Source organism: Psammomys obesus, unplaced genomic scaffold, assembly GCF_907164565.1.
Source record: "Psammomys obesus unplaced genomic scaffold, mPsaObe1.curated_primary_1811, whole genome shotgun sequence".
Taxonomy (NCBI): Eukaryota; Metazoa; Chordata; class Mammalia; order Rodentia; family Muridae; genus Psammomys; species Psammomys obesus.
This window is the reverse complement of record NW_026596100.1, coordinates 372,539-396,412: the sequence shown is the minus strand read 5'-3', so window position 1 is coordinate 396,412 and position 23,874 is coordinate 372,539. Positions and strand designations below refer to the sequence as shown.

Below are 23,874 nucleotides of genomic sequence, written 5' to 3'. Positions count from 1 at the left end.
CGGCGGCGGCGGCGGCGGTTCGCGGGCGGGGGCGGGAGGCGGGGGCGGCGCCGGCTCCGCGCGGCTCTGGGTCGGGGGCCAGGCTCACGACCCCCGGAGCTCCGCGCCTGCTACCGGGCCGCGGGTTCCGAGAGCCTCCCGTCGGGTCAGCAGCTCCGGGTGTCACAACTGACTCAACCCCACACCAGCCGCGGCGGCCGCGCGCACTGCGATCCTCGGCTCCCCACGTGACGGGCCCTACGTGCCTACGTGCGCGCCGCCGCGGCCCGAGCCCTCGTGCCGGCCCCGCCCTCCGGGCCTAACCGGGCTCGGCGCCGAGCTGCTGCGCCTGCGCACTCCCGGCTGGGCCGCGGCTCCCGGCGCCGCTCAGCTGTCAGCGGACGTGGAGGGCGCTAGGCGGGGGGCGGAGCGGGGCTCTCGGCGCGCCGGGCGAGGGGCGCCGTCCTTGCGGCCTGGGAGCGGCGAGCGCGGAGCCGGAGCGCCTGCAGCGACGGTGCCTCTCGGCGTTCCGAGCGGTATTCCGAACGGGAGAGGGTCACGAAGCGCCGGGTACCTCGACTCCCGGCATGCTCGGTGCGGGCGGGGCCTCCGCGGGGGCTGCCGGGAGCCGGGAAGGAGACCGCGGTCGGTTGGAGGCGAGTGGGTGGGGCCGCTGACACGGCGTCTGGCTCGCCGAGGGCGTCTGCCCTGGAGAAGGAGAGGCTTTTGCAGGCGGCCTGGGAGCCCGGCGTCCCAGGAGAGGCCGCCCCGCGGAGAAGCGGCAGGGCGTGTCCGCCTGCGCCGCCCGGATTCCTTCCGTCCTCCGCGGAGGCGCGCTCCGTGTGTCCCCGGGGTTCCAAGGCTGCCAAGCCAGGCGGAGAAACGCGTCTCTCGCTCAAAAGCTAAACGGGGTCCAGGGGAGAAAAGTGCCAGGCACAAGTAATGAGGCCAGAAACGAAGTGTCTGGTCCTACAGCGTGGAATCCACGTGCTTTTGATTCATTACAAACCCAGACCGAATCTGTTTGCCACGTTCTCGTGCTAGGAACGAATTTTATCTGCATCACTTAGGAGAGCCTGTACCAAATGAAAAAAAAAAAAAAAATGTCAAGCAAATTGCTAACAGATCTTGAGCCCATTGCCAGGGTATCCAGGGACAGGAAGAGCAAACAAAACAAATGGATGTGCTGTAAAAATAAACCTTTATTGTGTCCTATGGTGCTGCTTGAATTTAAATCTCTAGGAAGCTCCAGGCGAAACAAAGGACATATTGATACTTCGGCCACAAAACGAAAAGCACCCTAGACTGCCTGGGAAGCAAACGTCAAGAGTAGGGCAGCCTATACCACCGCTACTTAAACTTTTTTAACTCGCCGCCCCCTCACCTGAGAAATTTTTATACCACTCTGCCTATATAGAATATAAAATAGTGGTAGAAAACAAACATTTACTGACCGTAAAGAAGTTTGTTTTGCTTCTTTAAATGCTTACTTTGTAAGCTTACCTAGAAGTGAAGTTTGAAAAAAAGCAAGACCAAAAAGTTATCCATTTAAGACAAAAGTTTGTATACAAATGAGAGAGATTCGGTTATTCGTTTCTACATAAAATTTTTTCTTGGTTGAATATTTCATAACGCTGGACACGTTTTCAACATTATTGTGGTTGATTGATATTTTGATTTTATAATTACCAATGCTGAGAATCGTTTTATATAAATACTTAGTGGAAAATGGCAATATGTATGTATAGGTTTGGAAACATTTCAAAAAATCCTTGGAAATTCCATCCTAATCCCTAGCCATTTTTTAATGAAATACAAGTCAGTAACCCAAACTGCAATTTTTAAGATCAACTATTTTAACACAACACAATCCGAAGATGTAGAAATTTGACACATTCTAAGAAACAATAGTAGGAAAAATATCAAGTTTTTTTTTCTTAATTAAGTCAGTATGTCTTTGTAAGAATAGAAGACTGAGGCAGAAGAGATGGTTCAGCAATTAAAAGGGTATACTGCTCTTACAGAAGACTTGAATTTGCTTCTAACACCCATGGCAAGCTGCTCACACCCGCCTGTAAGCCCAGATCAGGGGCAGCCAAATGCCACTGGCCTCTACACGTGCACACACCCATACAAGAATACGTAATTAAAAATAATAAATCTTTTTTTTTTAAAGGCTAGAAAACTGTACAGTAAAACCACCACAACTCAGTACACAGTAATCTTAAGCCTGATCCGACGTGTTTGAGGCAGCAGCAGCCATATGTGGCCAGGCAGCATGCACAGAACAAAGCGCGTATTGTGTGTTCAGAAGCAGGACTACAGTGGCAACCCACAGTGAAACGTGGGCAAGCCCCTCCACTGACCCTCTGGATTCACCGCACACTTGATTTATATTTGATTGTCGTACATTCAGAAACCTTTCACTGTTGTTAAACTTCTCCCTTCCCCCAACACCACAGTAACTTACAAGACCCCATAAATGCATGCAACCCACAGTTTAAGAAGCTGAGGGTCTAGACAGAGTCCATCACCCCTACCCCCACTCCCACTCCCGCCCCCATCCCTGAAGAGCTCACAGAAGACAGTCTCAAAAAAAAAAAGAGGAGGAAGAGCTACTATAAGAATTTGGATAGCTAATGATGCAAGAACACAAGCTCTTTGCTAGGGTCCGTCTTCCTATTCCTATTAGGACATTAATACTGCTTCTGAGTTATCTGCCCCTTACCTCATAAGCTAGCATGCTGTATTGCTAGCTGTACACGTAAGCAGTGCCTACAAAGAAGATAGTACAAAGAAGTCTACAAACATCACACACCATTCAACTTTGTAGCAGTTGGCAACTGTTAACTTGAGTTAGATATGGAAATGGAAAGAGGTGAGAACATTTCAGCATTAGAACCAAACCAGGAAGGAGACCATTGCCTGACTTATAGTCTATATGTATTTTTAAATGATATCTCTCTTTTCTGTGTATGTTTGGATGCCTGCATGTATCTATGTGAACTGCATGCATGCCTGATACCTGTGGAGACCAGAAGAGGTTGCTTCATTCCCTTTAGCTAGCGTTTCATTCCCTTTAAAGGCCGCCAGTGTGGGTGTACTCTGGGCAGCTGAATCAGCTCTCCAGCCCCAGCTCCTGGGCCGTTTTTCCTTTCCACAGCCACCATAAATGACAGCCCACAGCCATCCAGGCAACAATCTCAAATTAATCAACTTGTGTTGTTTAACACAGGATCAAACATGAGGCCTAATACTCATTCTCTTAAATCGATTCAAGCAACACAGAAAGGTCTTTTTAGAGCTGTGCAGTGGTGGCACATGCCTTTAATCCCAGCACTGGGGAGGCAGAGGCAGGAGGATTTCTGTGAGTTTGAAGCCAACCTGGAGTGAGTTCCAGGACAGCCAAGGCTACACAGAGAACCCTGTCTTGAAAAAAAAGGAAGGGAAAAGTCTTTTCAGAATCCTTCAATACATGTCTGTAGACATTACATAGTCTTAGGCACCACCGTTCTCTAAATTTTTATGGATCTCATAGATATGCAGACTTTTCATTCTGTCAGCCGGCTGGGATTATTAGCAGGATTCACCTTTAGACAGATTATCTCTTATGGGTTTAATATCTCTTCAAGGTTGCTTGTACAAGTGATAGCTGTTTTATCTGGGGGTATGGGTGCACACGTGTCAGCAACTGAGAAGCTGAAGCTAGAGAAGTGCAAATCTGAGGCTAGCCTGGACTACACTGCAAGATCCTGTCTCAAACAATCCACCAAAAGTTTCCTTCTCCATAAGTGAATGTGAGCTGCACTACGAAGCGCCCTGTAACAAGGACTCTTGAAGGACACAATGTTATTAAACATTAAGACTAATAAAATACAATCAGCAAAAGTACAAACTTCTTGGTTCAAGTCCTGTTTCCTCTATGTGATCCTAGCGACTCACGGTGTCTTTCTTTACCTGCTTGACATCTGTAAAGTGAGACAATGAGGCTTACGTTCCAGATTTGTCACAATAATTAGACGGGCTACTACACAGGAAGAGCTTGGAGCATCGCCCAGGACTGTTAGCTAATTACTGCTACATTTTAAAGTATTCCTGTGTGCCTGGCATTGGGCTAGATGCTGGAGACTCACGCTGAGACATGATTTCTACCCTGCAGGCTTCTATTCAACCCACAGAGACAAAGGTGGAATGATTAAGTATTTTATTCAAATTTCAGAAAACAGAAGAAATGAGAAGTCTAGGTAAAATTAGAGTGGTGGGGTTAACTGACTTGAGGGTCTGGAGAAAAGCCTCCTGTAAGAGTGACGAGAGGTTTGTTCCGAAGGCCAAGGGGTAGCAAATGTGAAAACTAGACTGGGTGACATAAGCTAGGCTCCTTCTAAATCCATAGAGGAAGACATGTTATCACGGTGGGTAAACACGGAAGCAGGCATGGGGAGAGAGCAGAGAGGCCAGATGGATCCTTCACTTCCCTGTTGCTGAGGCACAACACCTGACAGAAACACTTCAGGGAACAAAGTTTGTCCCGGTTCATGGAGGGTGCAGCCAATCATGGTGGGCAAGCTGGAGGACCAGAGTGACTGACTTCCGGTATGTCTCCTGGCTGGCTGTCAGTCCAGTCACATGGAAAACATTATACCAGGTCATGTAGATTGTCTTGAAACATGCTAATGATTTGATCTTTATCATATGAAAATGAAGACCCATCCAAGGGTTTAGAAGATGGAATCTTAATAAAAAGTGTGTGTGTGTGTGTGTGTGTGTGTGTGTGTGTGTGTGTGTACTTCTAAGTGCCCAGGGAGGCCGAAAGGTGGCCTGAGTTCTCCTGAAGCTGTAGTTACAGCCTCGGGACACCGAACTGGGAACCAAATTCTGGCCCTCTGGGAGAGTAGCTACACACCAGCCCCGGGGTGGGGCCTTTCTGAGCGGTGTGGAGACTGAGTTAAAGTGGGTGGTTTTGTTGCTCCTCTGTATCCACAACCAAATTCAGTCTCTTCCCTCTGATACTTTAAATATTCAGATATAGATCTTCCTCAAAATAATGACCTTTAAAAGAATACGTAGCAAAACGTAGCTGAAAATCTATTTAGGGTCCTGGTTTCAGTCCAGAATACGTAAAAAGTCTAACTGAACTTACATAAGCATTACCTAATGTGTGAGCTAGTAGAAGAGAAGGAAGTGAAGGGAGGTACGGAAGAAAGGAAACAGAAATCTACAGTATTTGAGAAGGTCTTTGAACGTGCCTGACCATTTTGAGACAATGGCTTTTTTTTTTTTTCTTTTAATGTCAGGTATATACTGACACATATACAGAGACATACTTTTTAAAGATTCTTGTACTAGAGCAAATAAGTTTCTTCATGGGGGTGCGCTGTTGTTAATACGATCATCTTATATCCATTACAAGATTGTTCACAATATCCAAAGTATGGAAACAACCCGAACTTTCACCCTCAAATGAATGGCAAAACTAGGTATGTGACGTTGGCTTCACTGAGGAAGAAAGGCCCACCCTCAGTGTCTGTGCTCCCAGGCTGGGGGCAGGGCCCCAGGCTGAATGTTTGTTTTGTCGAGTTGGTTTCTCAGTGTAGCCTTGGCTGTCCTGGAACAGACCAGGCTGGCCTTGAACTCAGAGAGAGCCACCTACCTCTGCATCCCTGAGTGCTGGGATTAAAGGCTTACACCACCACTGCCAGGCCGAGGCTGAATATTTTTAAAGCGGGAAAGGAGAAAGCAGGCTGCGCACCAGCAACCATCACTGTCTTCGTGGCTGCAGACACTCGTGCCCAGCTTCCTCTGCTCCCACTGCAAAGCCTTCCCCGACCCTCGAAGACTGGGTGGCCTCAAACCATAAGCCAAAAATAAACCCTTCCTTAAACTGATTCTGTCCGCTCTTTGGTGATGGTGACAGGAAAAGAAACCAAGATTTGCGTCTAATCAAATATTATGGTGCCTTTAAAGGGAAGGGGACTGGAGCTGGAGAGGATGCTCAGCAATTAAAGGCATGATTGGCTCTTCCAGAGCTCAATTCCTGGCACTCCCATCAGGAGGCTCACAACTGCCGGCAATTCTGTCTCCAGGGAGCTCCGATGGCTCTGACCACCTGCGCACCTACGCCGTGCACACAGACAGACACAGATGCACACATAGAGTTAAGATTTTTTTTTTTAAGAGAAAGATTGTTCAGCAGTTATGAGAGCTCACTCCTCTTTTAGAAGAGCTGAGTTCTATTCCCAGTCCCATGTCAGCAGGCTGATAACCACACGTGACTCCAGCCCCAAAGGATCTGAGCTATACAGCGAGTTTCAGGTCAGCCTGGGATACAGGGTGAGACCTCCTCCGAACAAAGCCAATGGGCAAAACACGATGGTGAGTGCCTTTAATACCAACACCCAGTCAGAGGGCCAGCCTGGCCTACGTAGACTGGTCCAAACCAGCCAGTGCTGCATGGTGAGAGCCTACCTTGGAAAAGAAGAAAGGAAATAAAAGGAAAGTCTAACACACCTTACAACAGAGACGAACCTTGAGAACACTATGCTAAATAAAATAAGGCAGTCAGGCAAAACAAACGTGATTGCACATGAGGTAACTCGAGTAGTGCACAGAGACGGAAATGCATCGTGCTTCCCAGGGATATAGGGAGGGAGATGTAAAGTTCAGGTTTTACAGAATGCCAAGAGCTCTAGAGACTGATGGTCCAGCAGTGTGAGTTCTTGACACGACTGGACTGTGCACTTGCGGTGATTAAGGAATATTTCACTGTAATAAAAAAATAAAAATGCCTGCCATAGTTGCTTAGCCCGGATGGTTAGTCATTTAGTCCTGTAACCGTGTCTTTAAAGTCTATCTTCAGTAGCTCTTCTTGCCCTGTGAATCATGGTCTTAAGCAAGAGCCTGTGGATCAAGAGTCTAGGGCTAAGTTCAACACTATCATTACAAGGAGGCCCGTAAGGGACTGGAAGAGATGGCTCAGCAGCTGCTGGACTTCTTAGACACCGGGCATGATGCACAGATTACACAGGCAAAACATTCACACACATAAAATTTTGTTTTTGAGACAGGGTCTATTATATAGCTCTGGCTGTCCTGGAACTCGCTCTGTAGACCAGGCTGACCTCAAACTCACAGAAGAGATCCTCCTGCCTCTGCCTCTCGGTTGCTGGGATTAAGGTGTGTGTCCTCATGACCAGCCAAATAAAAATATTTTTTAAATGAGGCTAATAAAAATCTTACCTCACCCAGTTGTGAAAAAAGCCAAATAGGATCTTTCTAAATGCCTGATCATACTACGTGCCATTGGGACGCCCTCAATAGATGCTAGTACTATTTAGTTTGTAATTGTTAACTCATATGCGCACATGACTTTTTTGTTTGCCTGTTTCTCTGTAAAGTTCCGTCTTCTGTTGCTACAGCGGAGTCCCTGAGACTGGGCAGCTCATAAGGAGCTTGCTCAGCTCACGTTTCTGGGAGCTTGGTTTTGGATCTGGGCCAGGTATGCAGGAAGAGGAAGGGATGGAAGCGAGCGGACGAGAGTGGGCAGGGTGGAACATCCACAACCGATGACCTGTTCTCCAGAGCCAGGGATTCATTCATCCTTAGCACTCTGCCCCATTCCCAAATGCCTCAGAGTAGGCCCCAGCCCCCAGCCCTGCTGCACTGAGGAACTACACGTTGCAGCAAATGGCTCTGAGGGGTGTTGTGGTAATTTTAAAAGTACATGCTAATAATGTTTATTATTAGTCTTATAATTATTATGGTAGTATTATCTAACCTGCTATCATAATCAATAAAAACACCTGTTAAATTTATTTGTTTATTTATTTATTTATTTATTTTTAATTTTGAGACAAGGTTTCTCTGTGTAGCCTTGGCTCTCCTGGACTTTCTCCGTAGACCAGGCTGACCTTGAACTCACAGAGATCCACCCACCTCTGCTTCCCTGAGTGCTGGGATGAATAGGCATGTGCCACCCTCCCCGGCAGCCTGTTAGATTTTAAGTTTGCCTTATTTCACCTTGGCCTGGGCAGATAATTCTACCCACGCTATCTCATTATCTCGAAGCCCCTATCCCATACCATCTGCTTTAACCATTTCTGTCTGGACTACTTTCTATCCATACTCCCATAAATACTTGCTAATATTTCTCATCTGGGACATTCCTTTCCATGCCATTCTCTGAGTCCTTCCTCCCTTTCTATCTCACAGCAACTCTGCTTTTTTCTTTTTCCTTCATCTTCTCTTCCTCCTCCCATAATCTCCTGTCCCCAAAGCCCTCGAACCTTAGCTCTGCCCACCTCACTCTTGCCCTGCCCAAGTTTAGGAAGTTTTATTTAAGCAATCAGGAGGCAAGGTAACACAAACATCATTTTGAGTGTGTGAGGGATTGTTCGCAGAACAGTAAGAATGGAGGGGGGTGAGGAGACAAGGTAATTAACAATACAAAGCACCAGGCCACACCACTACAGAGGAGAGACTCTGTCAGCGGTTTGGACCCTGGGATAACCATCCGAGGAAAACAGCACACCAAGTGAGCTAAGTACCAGGGTCTCAATCTGAACATTCACTTGAAGCATGGAGAAAAGAAAAGAAAAGAAAAGAAAAGAAAAGAGAAGAGGAGAGGAGAGGAGAGGAGAGGAGAGGAGAGGAGAGGAGAGAAAAGAAAAGAAAAGAAAAGAAAAGAAAAGAAAAGAAAAGAAAAGAAAAGAAAAGAAAAGAAAAGAAAAGAAAAGAAAAGAAACAACCTGGAATTCCAGGCAGAGATGAGTAGTGGCATTGTCTTAGTTACTTTAATTTTGTTGTTGTTGTTGAGACAGGGTTTCTCTGTGTAGCCTTGGCTGGAACTCACTCTGTAGACCAGGCTGTCCTCGAACTCACAGAGATTCACCTGCCTTTGCTGAGTGCTAGGATCAAAGGCATACACCACCACCACCCAGCTTTGTCTTAGTTCCTTTTTAATTGGTGTGATAAAACACCATGACTCAGGCAACTTACCAAAGAAAGCATTTAATTTGAGGATCACAGTTCCAGAGAGAGTCCATGATCACCAGGTCAGGTCACGGTAGCAGACAAGCTGGCATGACAATGGGGCAGAAGCTGAGAGCTCTCACCTCAATCCACAAACACAAAGGCAGAGAGAGCTAACTGGGAATTTGGGAGACTTTTGAAACCTCAAAGCCTGTTTCCAATAACACCTCTTCCCACAGACCACACCTCCTAATCCTTCCCAAACACTCCCACCAAGCTGCACTTGTTATATGCCTGAAACCCTTATAGCTTGGAAGGCTGAGGCAGGAGAATCCTGAATTCAGGCCAGCCTGGACTTTTTAGTAGGTCCTAGGGAAACAGGTAGAGAGGAACAGAAGGAAAAAAGAAAAATCAAAAACAAGAGGAAAAGGAGGAAAGAGAATGGGCTAGAAGGGAGGGGGAGGAAGAAGGATCTTTCTCATATAGTGATTTCAGTCTGGCAGGAAGAGACCAGGGACATTAAAGAGGTGAACAGAGGAAGCAGGCAGTCATAGCCACGGCAGCTACATGAATTCCTGTTCTCCAGCCACCACGCAGTCCTACCGAGGTTACCTGGCAGAATTTAATAGTAGTCTTTTCACGGCCCTCTACGGGAAAGCCGCCAGTTCCACCTGCACCTTCTAAACCAAGAAACCTCAGCTAACCAGTGACTTCCTCCTCTGTCTAAGGTCAGTGGAAGATATTGATCGGGGAGTCATTAGCCTCACATTTAGCTTGGTTTCTCAAACACCGCAGTGTTGTGGCTTTCAGAGGCAAAGGCCGAAAGTGATGTGGTGTGTGTGTGTGTGTGTGTGTGTGTGTGTGTGTGTGTGTGTGTGCGCAGAACATTTTCCATTCTTTCTCGAGAGATGAGAGTTGTGAGAAACAGTAGGATGGGCAGAGATTGGTGCAGGAGAATCACCCTGCTCTTCCTGCATTCTCAATGCCAAAACTCACTTTTACTTAAAATTATTTTTAACTTGAAGTCACCCTCAGTGTGTAAATCTAGCCAACATGGAAAAGGAGTGTATCATTTTTCTGTTAGTTTTCATAGTCAGGTTTCTATATTACAGTCTCTCTGACTGATCAAACTTCATGTCTTTGCATTTACCATTTTCTATGAGCAGAGTTTTAATTTTTTAATAAGTCATCTTTTTTTCCACTCTGGAATTTGGAAACCTCAGGGGGTTTTGTTGTTTTTGTTTTTGTTTTTAACTTTAAGTACAGTTTCATTACTGACTCCATGCACCCAATGTTTGTCATTGTTTCTCTGTGTTTCTGTCTATCTCTGCCTTTGTGAGTATGTGTGGTGTGTGTGTGTGTGTGTGTGTGTGTGTGTGTGTGTGTGTGTTTCTCCTTTCCACATGTCGATTGATATCAGTTGTTCTGCTCTTTTTTATAAATCTGTTTCTAGGAGAGACTGTTGCAGCGCAGACTTCTAGTATTCTGGCTCATACAGTCTCTCTGCCCCCTCTTCCAATATGTTCCCTGAGCCTTAGATACAGAATCTGTGCTACAGACACACTCGTTGAGGCCGGGCTCCCCGTGATCTGATCTCTGCGTGTGTCCCGTTGTGGTTTTCTGTGGTGATCTCCATTTGCTGTAAAGAGGATTTCCTTTGAAATCCCATCTTTCAGCCCCTCTAGTTACCTTTTAAAGATGATTTTAGTGTGCATGTGGTGTGTGTGCATGCATGCTCGAGCATGCAGGTGCATGCGTCTGTACTCACACGTTTATGCACATGAGGTCAAAAGAAAACTTGCAGGAATAATTCTTTTTTTTCCACCAAGGTGGGTCCTGGAATTAAATTCATGCTGTTGGTCTTGGCAGGAAGCGCCTTTACCCGCTGAGCCATCTTGTCGGCTCTTAGTTAATTTACACACACACAACGCAGTCTTTCACAGTTCCTTTACAAGGTCTGAGAAACACAAGATTACCTGCTGAAAACAGCAATAGAATTCTAAGGAACAATACACCGTGGTTTCCAGTTTTGGGGCTGCATGAAATTTACTCAAAATAACCACTTCTACGTCAAAAAGACTCACCCGTTAACACTGAAAGAGAGCAAAACCCTGCTGTCACGTGACACTGTCCAGCCGTAGAGAGTCAGTCTTACAAGCATTGGCCAGAGAGCCAAGCCCAGCCTGTCAGAGCTGCTCACGTCTTTTGTGTTTCTCTGTCTGGGTCGGCGTTTACTGCGGTTTATGAGGACTGTTGGAGTCAAGTGGATAGGTCACTGGTGTGGTGTTTGAGATGGTAAAAATCTTATGATGTGGGGCCTGAGCGATAAGGTACAGTACGTACACAAAGTGAGCCAACCCTCACGAGAGCACCACCCCCACCCGTGGTCCCTTCTGGAGCGTTATGTCCCTTTCTGCTTCTCTGCCATGTTGTGAGGAGCCAGAGGGCGGATGGATGAGGTCCTTCTTTTCTTTGTTAAGTTCCCATCTCGGGGTATTTTATTATAGCAGCATAAAACAGACTAATGCAATGTTCCGCGCACTCTTTTGATTCATATGCATCATGCCAATTTTAGTGAAAGTTACTTAATATCATAATGTATCATTTGACCAAGGCACATACTATTTAGTCTTAAGGCTATATAATTACAGACTCAAGGAAGTCAGGATGAAGCAAAGTGAAATGCGATGTGCTTAAGAGGAATTGGACAGATAAATAGCCCTTAATAGGCTTGGCTTTTGATGGGGATTTGCAAGTGGGCATAAGGATGACTCTGGCATATTCTTGGTGTGGGCTCAGAGTCTAGAGCAGCGGCATCCAAACGCCATTTCCTGAGATCGATATGTCCGCAACGTTCACAGCAGTTCCGCCTTCCTCCTGCTTCCCAAAGAGATCCCCACCCACTCCTCCGCCTTGGGCTGCATTCTAGGCATATACAAGTTCCTAAGCCCGACAAACCCGGGTGTCTCTGGGGGCAGGAGGCCACCAGCCAGAGTGCCAGGACGTCTGTTATAATTAGCAAACAAGGTTCACTTGGAATCTGCTCACGGGCCACAAGGCAACGACAGGATGGAGACGGACAGCAGACCCGAGCCGTGGAAACCACCCGGCTTGCTCATGTCTGTGCTTCCGCATCCACCCGACACATCTCATTCCCTTACAGTTAGTTTACAGCCCGGGGATCCGGGAGATGGCTGAGCACGTCCCTGCTTGTCGCCCGATGGGCAGCCTGAGTTCGGTCCCTGGGGCCCGCATGATGGAAGGAAAGAACCAGCTCTCACAAGGTGCCCTCTGATCTCCACACACACACACACACACCGTGGCACACACATCCCTATGTGCACACCTGTGCACACAAAGGAAAGAAAATGTAATAGAAGACTTTTTTTTAAATGTCCAACTTCAAGATTTGATGAACTCTCTAAGTTTGCTGGACCAGGTTTAAGGTGGTTCTGTGTTAAGGTCTGAATCTGAAATTGCCACCCCACACACTCACACACGTTTTCTCATACATTCATTTACACACACTCTCTCTCACACACTCCTGCTTTTTCACACGCAGATACTCTTACGCTCACTCACTTCCCCACTTACAAATCCCCATGAAAAGCCACGCCCTTTAAGGGCTATTTATCTGTCCAAGTCCCCTTAAGCACACCCCGTTTCACTTTGCTTCACCCTGACTTCCCTGAGTCTGTACTTTCACACACACTCATTTACACTTGTGTGTGTGTGTGTGTGTGTGTGTGTGTGTGTGTGTGTGTGTGTGTTGGAACAGTGGGTCCTCAGCTGGCGGTGCTGTTGTGGGAGATTTTGGAATCATCAGGAGGAAGAGCCTAGGTGGGGGAAGTAAAGCAGTAGGAGTGGACTTTTGGATGTTACACTCACTTACACACTCACACACATACACTTACACACACTCACACACTCATACACTCATACACTTATATATACTCTCTCACACACACATACACATACATTTCTCTCTCTCTCTCTCACTCTCACACACACACACACACACACACACACACATACATACTGGTGCAGGAACTATAAGCTTGTGCCCACACACCCAGCTTTGTCAGTGAATTTGGGGAGTGCAAAGCACTCCACTTCCCCATGCCACCCACAACAACCTAGAGGCAGAGGGCCTCCGTTTAACTGAGCTTCAGAACTCTGGCCAGATCCAAATGGCAGATAACCAGGCCTGCTGCAGAAAGCAAGGCCTCTAGAATTCTGTGCAAATGTGACTGAGCAATGAACCCAGTGATTTCACCCCGGAGGCCTGCTGGGACAGAAGAGGGGGATCTGTGGGGACACTGTTTCTGGGGAATCAAGGAGCCTCGGCTTGACAGACCACAGTCTCCTGCTGACAATCGCAAGCACGGATCTCTTGAAGTCAGAAGCCTCTCTCACAGACCCAGAGCAGCTCCCATGGGCATTGTCATCAAAGGGCACAAGACAAGAGTTACCATCAAAGGGACACAACTCTAGTCTAGAAGACTCCATGGGGACAGAGTCTCCGCTCTGATCATCAGCAGGCCTCAGCAGTCGGCCCGGGCCCACTGACCCTGAGCTCTCATCCTTCTTCTTTCCCCCGAGCCCCCTCCTCTATCTGCCTCTAAAATACCCACTCAAAATGAGCTCTTTCCCCTGCTGCAAAGCATTTTAAAGCCACACGTTGATTTTTAACCTTGGCATGAGATGTTTCACAGAACAGGCAATCCCGTGAGACACCTTAAAACCTTAACCACTTAAGCAAGGTAGAGTTCAGGGTTAACAGAACTCGGGGGCAGGTCAGTATACTACAGCCACAAGGATGACAGTCAGGAGCAGTGTTCGAGGCTGAGTGGCACAGGCTGGCAGGACAGGGCCTGGGTGGGTAAGGCAAGATGACCTCAAGACTGAGACAGGAGCAAGTTTGATGCTGGCCTGGACTAGATAGTGAGGCCATGCCTGAAAACTAAATATAGTGCTGGTTGATTGTGAAATTACAACCTGAAATAGTGAAAACCAAGAAATGTGAAACTGTAGAATCAAATCCAAAGATTTGATTAACAGACCCATCAATTCCTGAAAGTCAAACAAAAACAAAAACACCTACGGAGGCGACTTGAAGATGCCTCCTTTATTCTTGCTGGTCAACCTTTAAAAAAATGCCAGGTGCAATAGTGCAAGCCTGTAATCCCAGCACTCAGGAGGCAGAGGCAGGTGGATCTCTGTGAGTTTGAGGCCAGCCTGGTCTACAAATCGAGTCCAAGACAGCCAAGGCTACACGGAGAAACCCTGTCTCAAAAATTGTTATTGGGGTGTGTATGTGTGCCATAGTTCACATTTGTTGGTCAACTTTTAGAATTCAAAAATTCTCCCCCCTCCACTGTGGATGGCAGGGATCTTCAGTTTGCTAGTCCAGTTGGCTTTTAATAACTCTCTCTTCGAGCAGAGGCCAGGGCCACAACTTTGCCTTCTGTGTGTGATGAGTTGCACCCCTGCTTGTTTTCCTGACTCCACAGGAAAAGCGGCAGTCATCACAGATGCTCCCGAGGAGGAGGAGAGCCATCTTCGTGCAGGCAGCCCCGGGCACAAGAAGCGATTCTGTTGCCCCAGCCACTACCGGATAGAAACTGGATCCACAACTCTAGCCTTTCCTATGGAACTTGGGCTACAGGGACTCATGTGTGCTCTGCATCCTTCTTTCCAGGTGGTGAAATTAAACAGAGGAACTGGGGGTGAAGAAGAAAATGCTGCAGAGGGAATGACCGGGTCTGGGTATGTCAGCCAGCTTCCACTGTTATGAGAAAAATATCTGAGATGGTCAACTTTTAGAGGAAGGTTCGGGTGCCGAAGCGATGCCCCCGGAGGTGAGAACTCTGCTGCTGTTGCTGAGGACCCAGGCTTGGTTCTAGCCCCCAAGAGGTGGGATATCTCCAGGAGATATGACACCTTCTTCTAAATTCCATGGACACCAGGCACTGTGTGTGTGTGTGTAGCCAAAACACTCGTCCACATAAAATAACTCTTAAAAAAAAAAAAATAAAAGGAAGGTTTATTTATTTATTTTTTGGCTCACAAATTCCAGAAGATTTGAGAAGATTTGATCCATAGGCTACACGTCCCACTACTTTGGGGACTGTAGTGAATCGGGAATTTATGGCGGAGTCCTCTGCTCCGTTCACAGCAGCCAGGAGACAAAAAGAGGAAGAGGCTGAACCCAGCTCCCTCCAGCTTTTTTTCAGGGCCATGTCTCCCAGTAACCCAAATTCTTCCCACAAGTCCCCACCTCCTAAAGAATCCCACCTCCTCCCAACAGCAGCAAGCTTGGAACCAACTCCTTAACAAGATGGGCCTTTGGGGGACACTCCAAATCCAAAATGTAGCAATTGGCTGGGTTGTGAGTTTCTGGAAGCTGAGGGAGGTTAAATACATGTGGTGTGGTCCCAGAGACCATTCTCCTAAGAGGAAGAAGTGTGGGTAGGAATCTCAGGGTATACGGGAACGGGGTGAGGCCTGCGAAGTGGTATTTTGTATGGTGGTTTTCCTCTAGACGATGGAAAAAGTTTTTTGGATTTTTGTTTGTTTTGTTTTTAAGACAGGGTTTCTCTGTGTAGTACTGGCTGTCCTGGAACTCATTTTGTAGACCAGGCCGATCTCAAACTCAAGAGATCTGCCTGCCTCTGCCCTCTGAGTGCTGGGACTAAAGGTGTGTGCCTCCACTGCCTACCACGATAGGGTTTCTATGTCCCAGCCCACAGCTACTGAATCACATTCTCAGTCCAGAGGCTACACCGCTCTGGCTTTATTATTGTTTTGTTTTGTTCTTCAAGACAGGGTTTCTCTGTGTAGCCTTGGCTGCTCTGGACTCACTCTGTAGACCAGGCTGGCCTCGAACTCACACAGATCCGCCAGCCTCTGCCCCCAGAGTGTGGGGATTACAGGTGTGCATCACTGCACCCGGCCCTCTCTGGCTTTTGAAACCACATGATTCTGAATCCCAGTTGAATATAATTCCTGAGCCGCTTTTTGTGTGTTCCTCCCTCTCCTTCATGGGAAGCACAGGGAGGATTTCAGCAGATCCAAACACCCATCACACAAGCTGGAAAGATGCCCTGTGCTCTAGGATACCAAAAGTAACTAGTGCCTAACCCAGGAACTCCCCGACTACTTTCGAATGGAAGAAACATACGGTGACACGTTCCAATCTGGTACCTGCTAAGGCCTTGAACGTCGTGGTTCTAGCCTATGCCTCAAGACATGTACTCAAGGGAAGCCAGAGACTTCTCTAGCACAACCCTGTCCCTGACCTTTGGACAAACCTCATCTTCACCTTGGTTGGACGGCTCCATTGCTGTGAACTGAAGTAAGCCTGCGCATTGTGGTGGGACCCTCGCCGTGGAGCATGTCACGGCGTTACTGACAGGAAGCAAGGAGAAGGATGGCAAAAGGCCAAAGACACATTGTCATTCCTGGGCATGCTCTTGGTGACACACTTCCTCCAAATGGGCCCCCAAGTGACGAAGTTTCTATCATTCCCCAAAGTGGCTTTCTCAGCCAGGAATTTCAACACGAGCCTTTGGGGGATTTTACTCTCAAACCTTGACCGTAGCCTAGCCCTGTATATTCCATTTTCAGAGATGCCTTTGATGCTACAGTTCCAGTAGAAGAGCTCTGTGTCTCTGGAGCTCTGAATGACACAGTTTGAAAGAGTTGCAGGACTCACTACTCTACCCAGACAGGATTCTAGTAGCATAGAGACTGGGTTACTTCATTAAATTCTGGGCATATGTGTTTAATCTGATGGCTAAAATAAAAATTAGTCTTATTCAAGGGAAAACAGGAATAAATTGGAACATAAAAGTCAGAGGAAGGACTGGAGAGATGGCTCAGCAGATAAAAGCACTGCCTGCTCTTCTAGAGGTCCTGAGTTCAATTCTCAGCAACCACATGGTGGCTCACAACCATCGAAATTGGAATCTGATGCCCTCTTTTGACATTCGGGCAAATAGATATGCATGATAGATAGAGAGTTCTATCTGTTCCATGCAGATAGAACATTCATACATAAAATATTTTCAAAAGCTGAGGAACTTCCCTTCATTAGAAAAAAAAAAATCAGATGGGATGCAGTCAGCATTAGTCAAAGTCTATTTGCATGAAAACAGGAGAGATGCATGCTTGCTCAATGTGAAGCTGGGGTCTCCTCACTCAGAAGGGCTTTACAGCTGCAGCCCCAGCTTCTGCCGAAGACTACCAGGAAAACCGTGTTTATCGCTGTACAAACTGGGTTTATCAAGGGGGGAAAAATGCTCAACAAAACTATCATCAGTTGTTCCACGTTCACACTTAGATTCCCAGACTCCATCCCAGAATGTCATTAGTGTCAAGCATGAACCCTTTGCTCACGTTCCAGAGCCTGTTTATCTCAGATCACGGCATCAGGGGATTACTGGCTTTCTCTTTTCTCTCCCAGTGATGAAGAGACTGTACCAGTGCAGTTATTTAAGCCTCAGTGGTCCCTTCGTGCCTCTGATTCCTCTTCCCTGGTTTGCACCTTGTCGTTAATTCTTTTTGTAGGTCATTCCGAATCACTTTTGGAAAGAAGGCCAAACACAGAGGGTATTTCCTTTGCTGCTATCACGCAGCTGTTGCAAAGGAGCCTGTGACAGGTGTCTCTAAGGAGGGTCAAGGGTGCAGAGCGATTCATGGTAGGCTGTCCCACTCACTTACCAGGGAGACTGCCATGCAAGGGTCTGGGGCAGAGGGCTAGAAGATGGGAGCCCCTTTCCTAGTGAAGAGACCCACAATCAGCCCCTAAGATCGGCTCCCATTCTTGAATTAGTGTCAACGTTGGATTGCCATGTTTTAAAGAGGGAATGCTGACTTCTAAAATGTTCACCAATATTTGATATTTTAAAAAATACTTTAAATCAACAGAAAGCCAAATGGTGATTGCCAGCACAGCACAGGGGAAATGAGAGCTTGTTCAATGGGCACAAAAACCCATCTTACGGGGCAAGTTATGGAACTTCGCTGTGCAATCTGGTGCCTCCAGCTAATACTATAAAATTCACTGAGGGCAGGCCTCCTGTCAGATGTTCTTGTTGCAAGAACAACATCAGCAACAGCGATAATAATTAGAGCAAAGAAACTTCTGGAAGTCAGCGATGCTAGCCAAACCCACCTAGTTGTCATGTGAGGCAGGGCTGGCACTGTGCAGAGACTAAACCTGCAGACTACTTAAAAGAACAAAATATCTGAACCAAGTTACCACCCAGTCCTGGAGACACCTGAGAACCGGAACTGGCACCAGGAGACAACTCAAGGCCTCTTCCCCCAGGGGCTTGATGTCATAACGGCCTCAATGACTACCTTCTGAGAAGCCTGGTTTGGCATTCTGCCTCAGATTTTGTGAGCAAAGATTAGTAAAATGGTCTCTACAAACCGGAAACAGTCTCAGTGTTTGGGCCGGTGTATCATTCCTAGCACATAAGAATAGCAAAGACTGAGGGTGGGACTGGGGAGGGAAGGAGGGATACAGCTGGGATACAGAATTAACAAAATGTAACTAATGAGAAAAATAAAACTTAAAAAAAAAAAAAAAAAAGAATAGCAAAGACTGGCGACTCGTTCCAACCCTTTGTTTCCAGAAGTTTCGTAATCAAAACCCCTAAAGACATGTAAGCACCAGAAAAATACATGGGACAAGCACTTTCTACTGCCATCCACGCATGTATTTCTGCAGGGCAATTGCCTGCATTGCCAGTGTTGCTGCAAATATCCAAAGAGGGTAGGATTTTCAAGATGGAAAAAGAAGATGGCAGGACTTACAATCTCTGCCCAGGGACTTTCTAATTTTCTTTTCTTTCCCCCCAGCAAAATCATGAACATTCCAAGCTTTGATTCTCTCAGGTGGGCTTTCATGTTTCTCAGACGCAAGCAGAACCACTTAGGTGAGCATGTTTGTCTGTTTTGTTTTGTTTTTGCAAATTAAAAAGCAAGCGGCTATCAACAGGTTTACAGTGTTCTCAGAATATAGGATCACTTTAATTCCACAATGCTTGCTTCGAGTTGTTCCAACAGGGCCCCAGAAAATTCGCCCACCTTTTCTTCCTTTTTGTAAAACTGAAACGTTGGGAGGGTGAGGATGTTCAGGTCCCGCACCAGCTGTTCACAGTCGTCCGCGTCCACTTCCAGGAACACCACGTCATCATACCTCAAAGACAGGGAGTGGAAGTGGGGCCTGATGGTCCTGCAAGGCCCACACCAAACGGCCGAGAAGTCCACGGCCACCAGCTTCTCTCCAGCTTCCTTGAGCATCTCCTCAAAGTCCTCCTTGCCCGTGATCACTCTCACCATATCATCGTCCAAGGATACTGTATCCTCATCAAAATGTGGGATTAAGACTCCCATGGGCTTCAAGGTGTCTTCTGAAAATTTGATGACACTTTCTTCCTGGAACTGGGTGGTACCTTCTAAGGACTCAGCGATGTCTCCCTCCTTGAACTGGGTGGTATCTTCTAGGGACTCAGCCATGTCTCCCTCCTTGAACTGGGTGGTACCTTCTAGGGTCTCAGTGATGTCTCCCTGATCAGAGTGGATAGAACCTTCTGGGGTCTCAACGATGACTATCTTCTTAGGCTGGGTGGTGCTTTCTGAGGACTTTGAAGTGTCTCCCTCCATGGACTGGATGTTGTCCTGTGAGGAGTCGGGGATTTCACCCTCCTGGGTCATGATGCCATCTTTTAAAGGATTCTGGACTTCACCCTCCATGGACTGGATGTTGTCCTGTGAGGACTCGGGGATTTCACTCTCCTGGGTCATGACGATAGCTTTTAAAGAATTCTGGACTTTATCCTCCTTGGCCTGGGTGTTGTCCTGTGAGGACTTAGGGATTTCTCTCTCCTGGGTTATGATGCTGTCTTTTAAGAGCTTCTGGACTTTCCTTGGCTTTGACAAAATGGTGTCAAGTGAGGATTTGGGGATTTCTCTCTCCTTGGACATTGGCTTCATCAGGATTTTACCCATCTTTAACAGGAGGGGGTCAGGCGAGGAGTTGGGGACTTCTCTCTCCTTGGACATGGCGCTGTCTTTTAAGGGCTTCTGGACTCTACCTGCCTTTGATGGGAAGGTGTCAAATGAGGATTTGGGGATTTCACTCTCCTTGTCCGTGTCTCTTAAGGGCTTCAGGACTTTACTGTCCTTTGACAGGAAGGTGTCAAATGAGGATCTGGGGATTTCTCTCTGCTTGGACATGGCGCTGTCTTTTAAGGGCTTCTGGATTTTACCATCCTTGGACAGGGTGCTGAATTTTAAAAACTTGTATGTTTTACCCTCCTTGATCATGATACCGTCTTTTAAAGGTTTATAGATTTTACCATCTTTGGACAGGATGGTGTCCTGTGAAGACATGGGGAGTTCACTCTCCTTGTCTTCTGGGGACTTGGACATGCTATCCTCATTGGATTGGATGGTATCCTCTGATAACCTGGGCGTGTTGCCCTTCTTGTGGTAGATGCTGTTTGCTGTGAGCTTGTGGGTGGTCCCCTGTTTGGGATAGGTGGTTTTTGCCAAGGACTTAGTGATATTGCTATGTGTGGCCTGCATGGGGGAGGCTGAGGTTTTAGAAATGTTTTCCTGTTTCAACTCAAGGGTTTTTGGTGAGGGCTTGAAGCTAACTCCATGTTTGGGATAGATGGCATTCTTTAGTAGCGTGGGGGTGACACTAACCTGCTGTGGGGCCTCAGACTCCTCTGTGGACATACGGAGTGTGTTGCTGAGCCTGGGAACAACGGTCTTCTCTTTGGGCTGAGCTGTATCCAAGAACTCTGGGACCAGAAAAGTCTCATTTTTGGATAGAACCTGTAATGGATTTTCTGAACAACAAAATAAATAAATAAAATAGAAATGCAAAACAAGGAACAAAAGATTGACTATACCAAGGAAGACTTATTCTTAGAGATCATGAATGAATCTGATGAATGATGTACAGACCTGAGTAACTTCATTCACCAGACAGCCAAGCATCAGTGATTACAGGGGTCTTTTATGTGTCTTTTTTTGCTTTAACAACTTTCCTTTCTTGATTTAACACTGCCAACAGCTCCCCAAATTCAGAGATCCCTAAGGCAACCCCCTTCCTTTCCTTCTTACCATTGGTGTTATTTTCATTCGCTTTCCCTTGATGGCTCCGTTTCCTGGCTGACTTTTTGGGGGCTCCTGCTTGAACCCTGTTCACGTCCAACCTCTTATCTCGATTCATTTTTGGTCCTTCTTAGATGTTTCTTCTACAGTCAAACTAAGAACAGAATATGCTAACTATGAAATACTAAGGCAGCACTCTACCGCTGATGTGCCCAAGTGGTAGTCCCAACAGGGGCATTTGAGAGCTTCATGGCAGCCTCAGACCCGGTGGTCATGCTGTGTGGGGCTACAGATCCATAAACAGGCATTATTTCCTCAAGTACAACCAGCCACTGAGGTAAGATTCATTGTGATCAGCTCCTCAGATGGGGAAACTGAGCCTCAGAGAAGTTACACGGCCAGGAGAGGTCAAGGTTCAAAGCCCATGCTCAAATATTATCCTGGATTCTACTCTTAGCCAAATGGTCAACCAACTTTTTTTGTTTTGTATTGTTTAGTTTTGTTTGTGTTTTTAAAGACAGGGTTTCTCTGTGTAGCCTTGGCTGTCCTAGACTTGCTTTATAGAAGAGGCTGGCCTCGAACTCACAGAGATCCACCTGCCTCTGCCTCCCCCAGTGCTGGGAGTACTAGGCATGTGCCTGGCTATAAACAACTTTCTTATAATTTTTCTCCAGGATTCTCTAGGCCCTTATTTCTCTTAATGACTCATTGATTATGCTGATCTGCTTTTCTATTACCATAACAAACCAACTGCAGCTGTTTACTTTATAAAGACATGAGATTTGCTTAGCTCAGAGTTCCAGAGGGGATGGCGCCAACATCTGTTTGGCTCTTATGGAAGCTTCGCAGCAGATAATGAGGTCTCAACAATGAAGACAGCACAAATAAGAAACTCACATGATGACACAGGAAGTCAGAGCATGGGGAGGACTGTAAGTATTCTCTGTCATAATTAGGGTGACTACTGCTATGACCAAAAGGAACTTGGGGAGGAAAGGGCTTATTTTGCTTACAAATCCTGAATCAGTCCAAGGCAGGGGGAACTCAAACTGGGCAGGAAGCTGGAGGCAGGAGCTCATGCAGAGGCCGCGGAAGAGTGCTGCTCATGGCTTGCTCCACCTTTCCTAGAGAGCCCAGGACCACTAGGCCATCGGTAATACTACCCATCATGGGCTGGGGCCTGCCTACATCAAATTGCCAATTAAGAAAATGCCCTGCAGGTTTGGCCACAGCCTGATCTCATGCAGGCAATTTCTCAACAGGGACTCTCCTCTGAGGTGACTCCAGCTTGTGTCAAGTTGAAAGAAAACTAGCCAGGACACTCCCCTTACAAGATCTAACTGAGGATCCCATGAGAACCACCTCAGCCCCTCCTGAAGGAAGAACCCACAAAGACACCAAACCCACGAAGACGCTCAACACTCCCATACTAGAAGCAAACTTTCAACTTGCAAATACCTGAGGAACAAACTGCCGTACTCAGTATGTGCCTGAGAGGTACATAATAGCAGACATACATGTCCTTCCAGGTGGCCTCTTTCCTTCTCTATGAGCCCCATTTGCATTCCATGGTCCTACCTTTTGCCCCAATAGCAGCTTCCTTGTGGCTGGTCCCAGTTCAATCAGCCACGGTGACTCTAGTTAACTATGCAGAACTGTAGTCAACGTCTCTTTCTACAAGGCTTGCAGATGGAGCTCACTAGTACAGCCTGCCTAGCATGCAAGAGACTCTGGGTTCCATCTCTAGCAACACACACACACACCCCTTTCAGGAAGAATTGTCATTTCGAGGTCACTTGCTTGTTTTCCACATTTACTCTGCATAACAAACCAGTCCCAGGATTCTATGTGAAAATGAAGTTGTGCATTTCAGAAAGAGTTTTAAATTTATTTACATGGGTGTTTTGCATGCGTGTCCATGTACCACCTACATGCCTGGTGCCCACCAAGGCCAGAAGAGGACATCCGATTCCTTGAAACTGGAGTTACAGATGGTTGGGAGCTGTCATGTGGGTGCCAGGAATCAAACCTGGGTCCTCTGGAAGAGTAGCCAGTGGTCATAATCACTGAGCCATCTCTCCAGCCCAGGTTTTGCATTCTTGACATACACTTAAAAAAAAAATTCATGAATCTTTCACCACGCTGCACTAACAAAGTTAAGAACCTTTTCTAAACAGCTGTGTGTCTGTGTTGTCTATAGAAGCTTTGAAACATCTGGGCTTTGATATCAAACATTCTCTAAAGGGGGAAAGTGGTGCTGGTATCAGCAATTTCATTTTTTTTTTTTCAACTGAACAGGTTTCAAACAACGTGTCTTGATCATATCCAACCCCCCTCCCCCCACCTCCCCAGGCACTCCCAACATTATCTCCTTCCTCACTTCACTCCTTGTTTCTTTTCCGTAGTCTTCTGAGTCCAGTTAGCACTTCCTGCTGGAGCGTTGACGGATCTTCCTGCTGGTTTGATCCTGTGTAGGTAACCACCGATGCTGGAAGTTTGCTTGTGCAATGGCCGTGTCCTATCCAGGAGGCACAATTTCACAGTGTTCCTCCCCATCCCCTCCCTCTTCTTAACCCCGAGTCTTGTGGGGAGGGAGGGCTAATACAGATGTTTCGTTTAGAGCTGGGTGCCCAACAGTTCACTTCTTCTCAGCACTTTGCCAGTTGTTGCTGTCATAAAAGGGATAGCCTGAGTCATTGTTACCTGAACTTCAGTTTTACCTGGCAACAGGGAGTAGATTATGACATTATGATGTAAATGAGACTCCCCAGCTGAGTCTCCAGCTCTGTC

General features: G+C 46.9%; 1 protein-coding gene across 1 annotated transcript; it reads right to left on the bottom strand.

Annotated features, from left to right (window-relative positions):
* Window positions 1-18,981: 18,981 nt before the first annotated feature.
* Window positions 18,982-20,816, bottom strand: Txndc2 (thioredoxin domain containing 2). Its single transcript, XM_055628374.1, has one exon. It carries the CDS (start codon window positions 20,701-20,703, stop codon window positions 18,982-18,984), a length of 1,722 nt encoding a protein of 573 aa, XP_055484349.1. The 5' UTR covers window positions 20,704-20,816.
* Window positions 20,817-23,874: the final 3,058 nt, after the last annotated feature.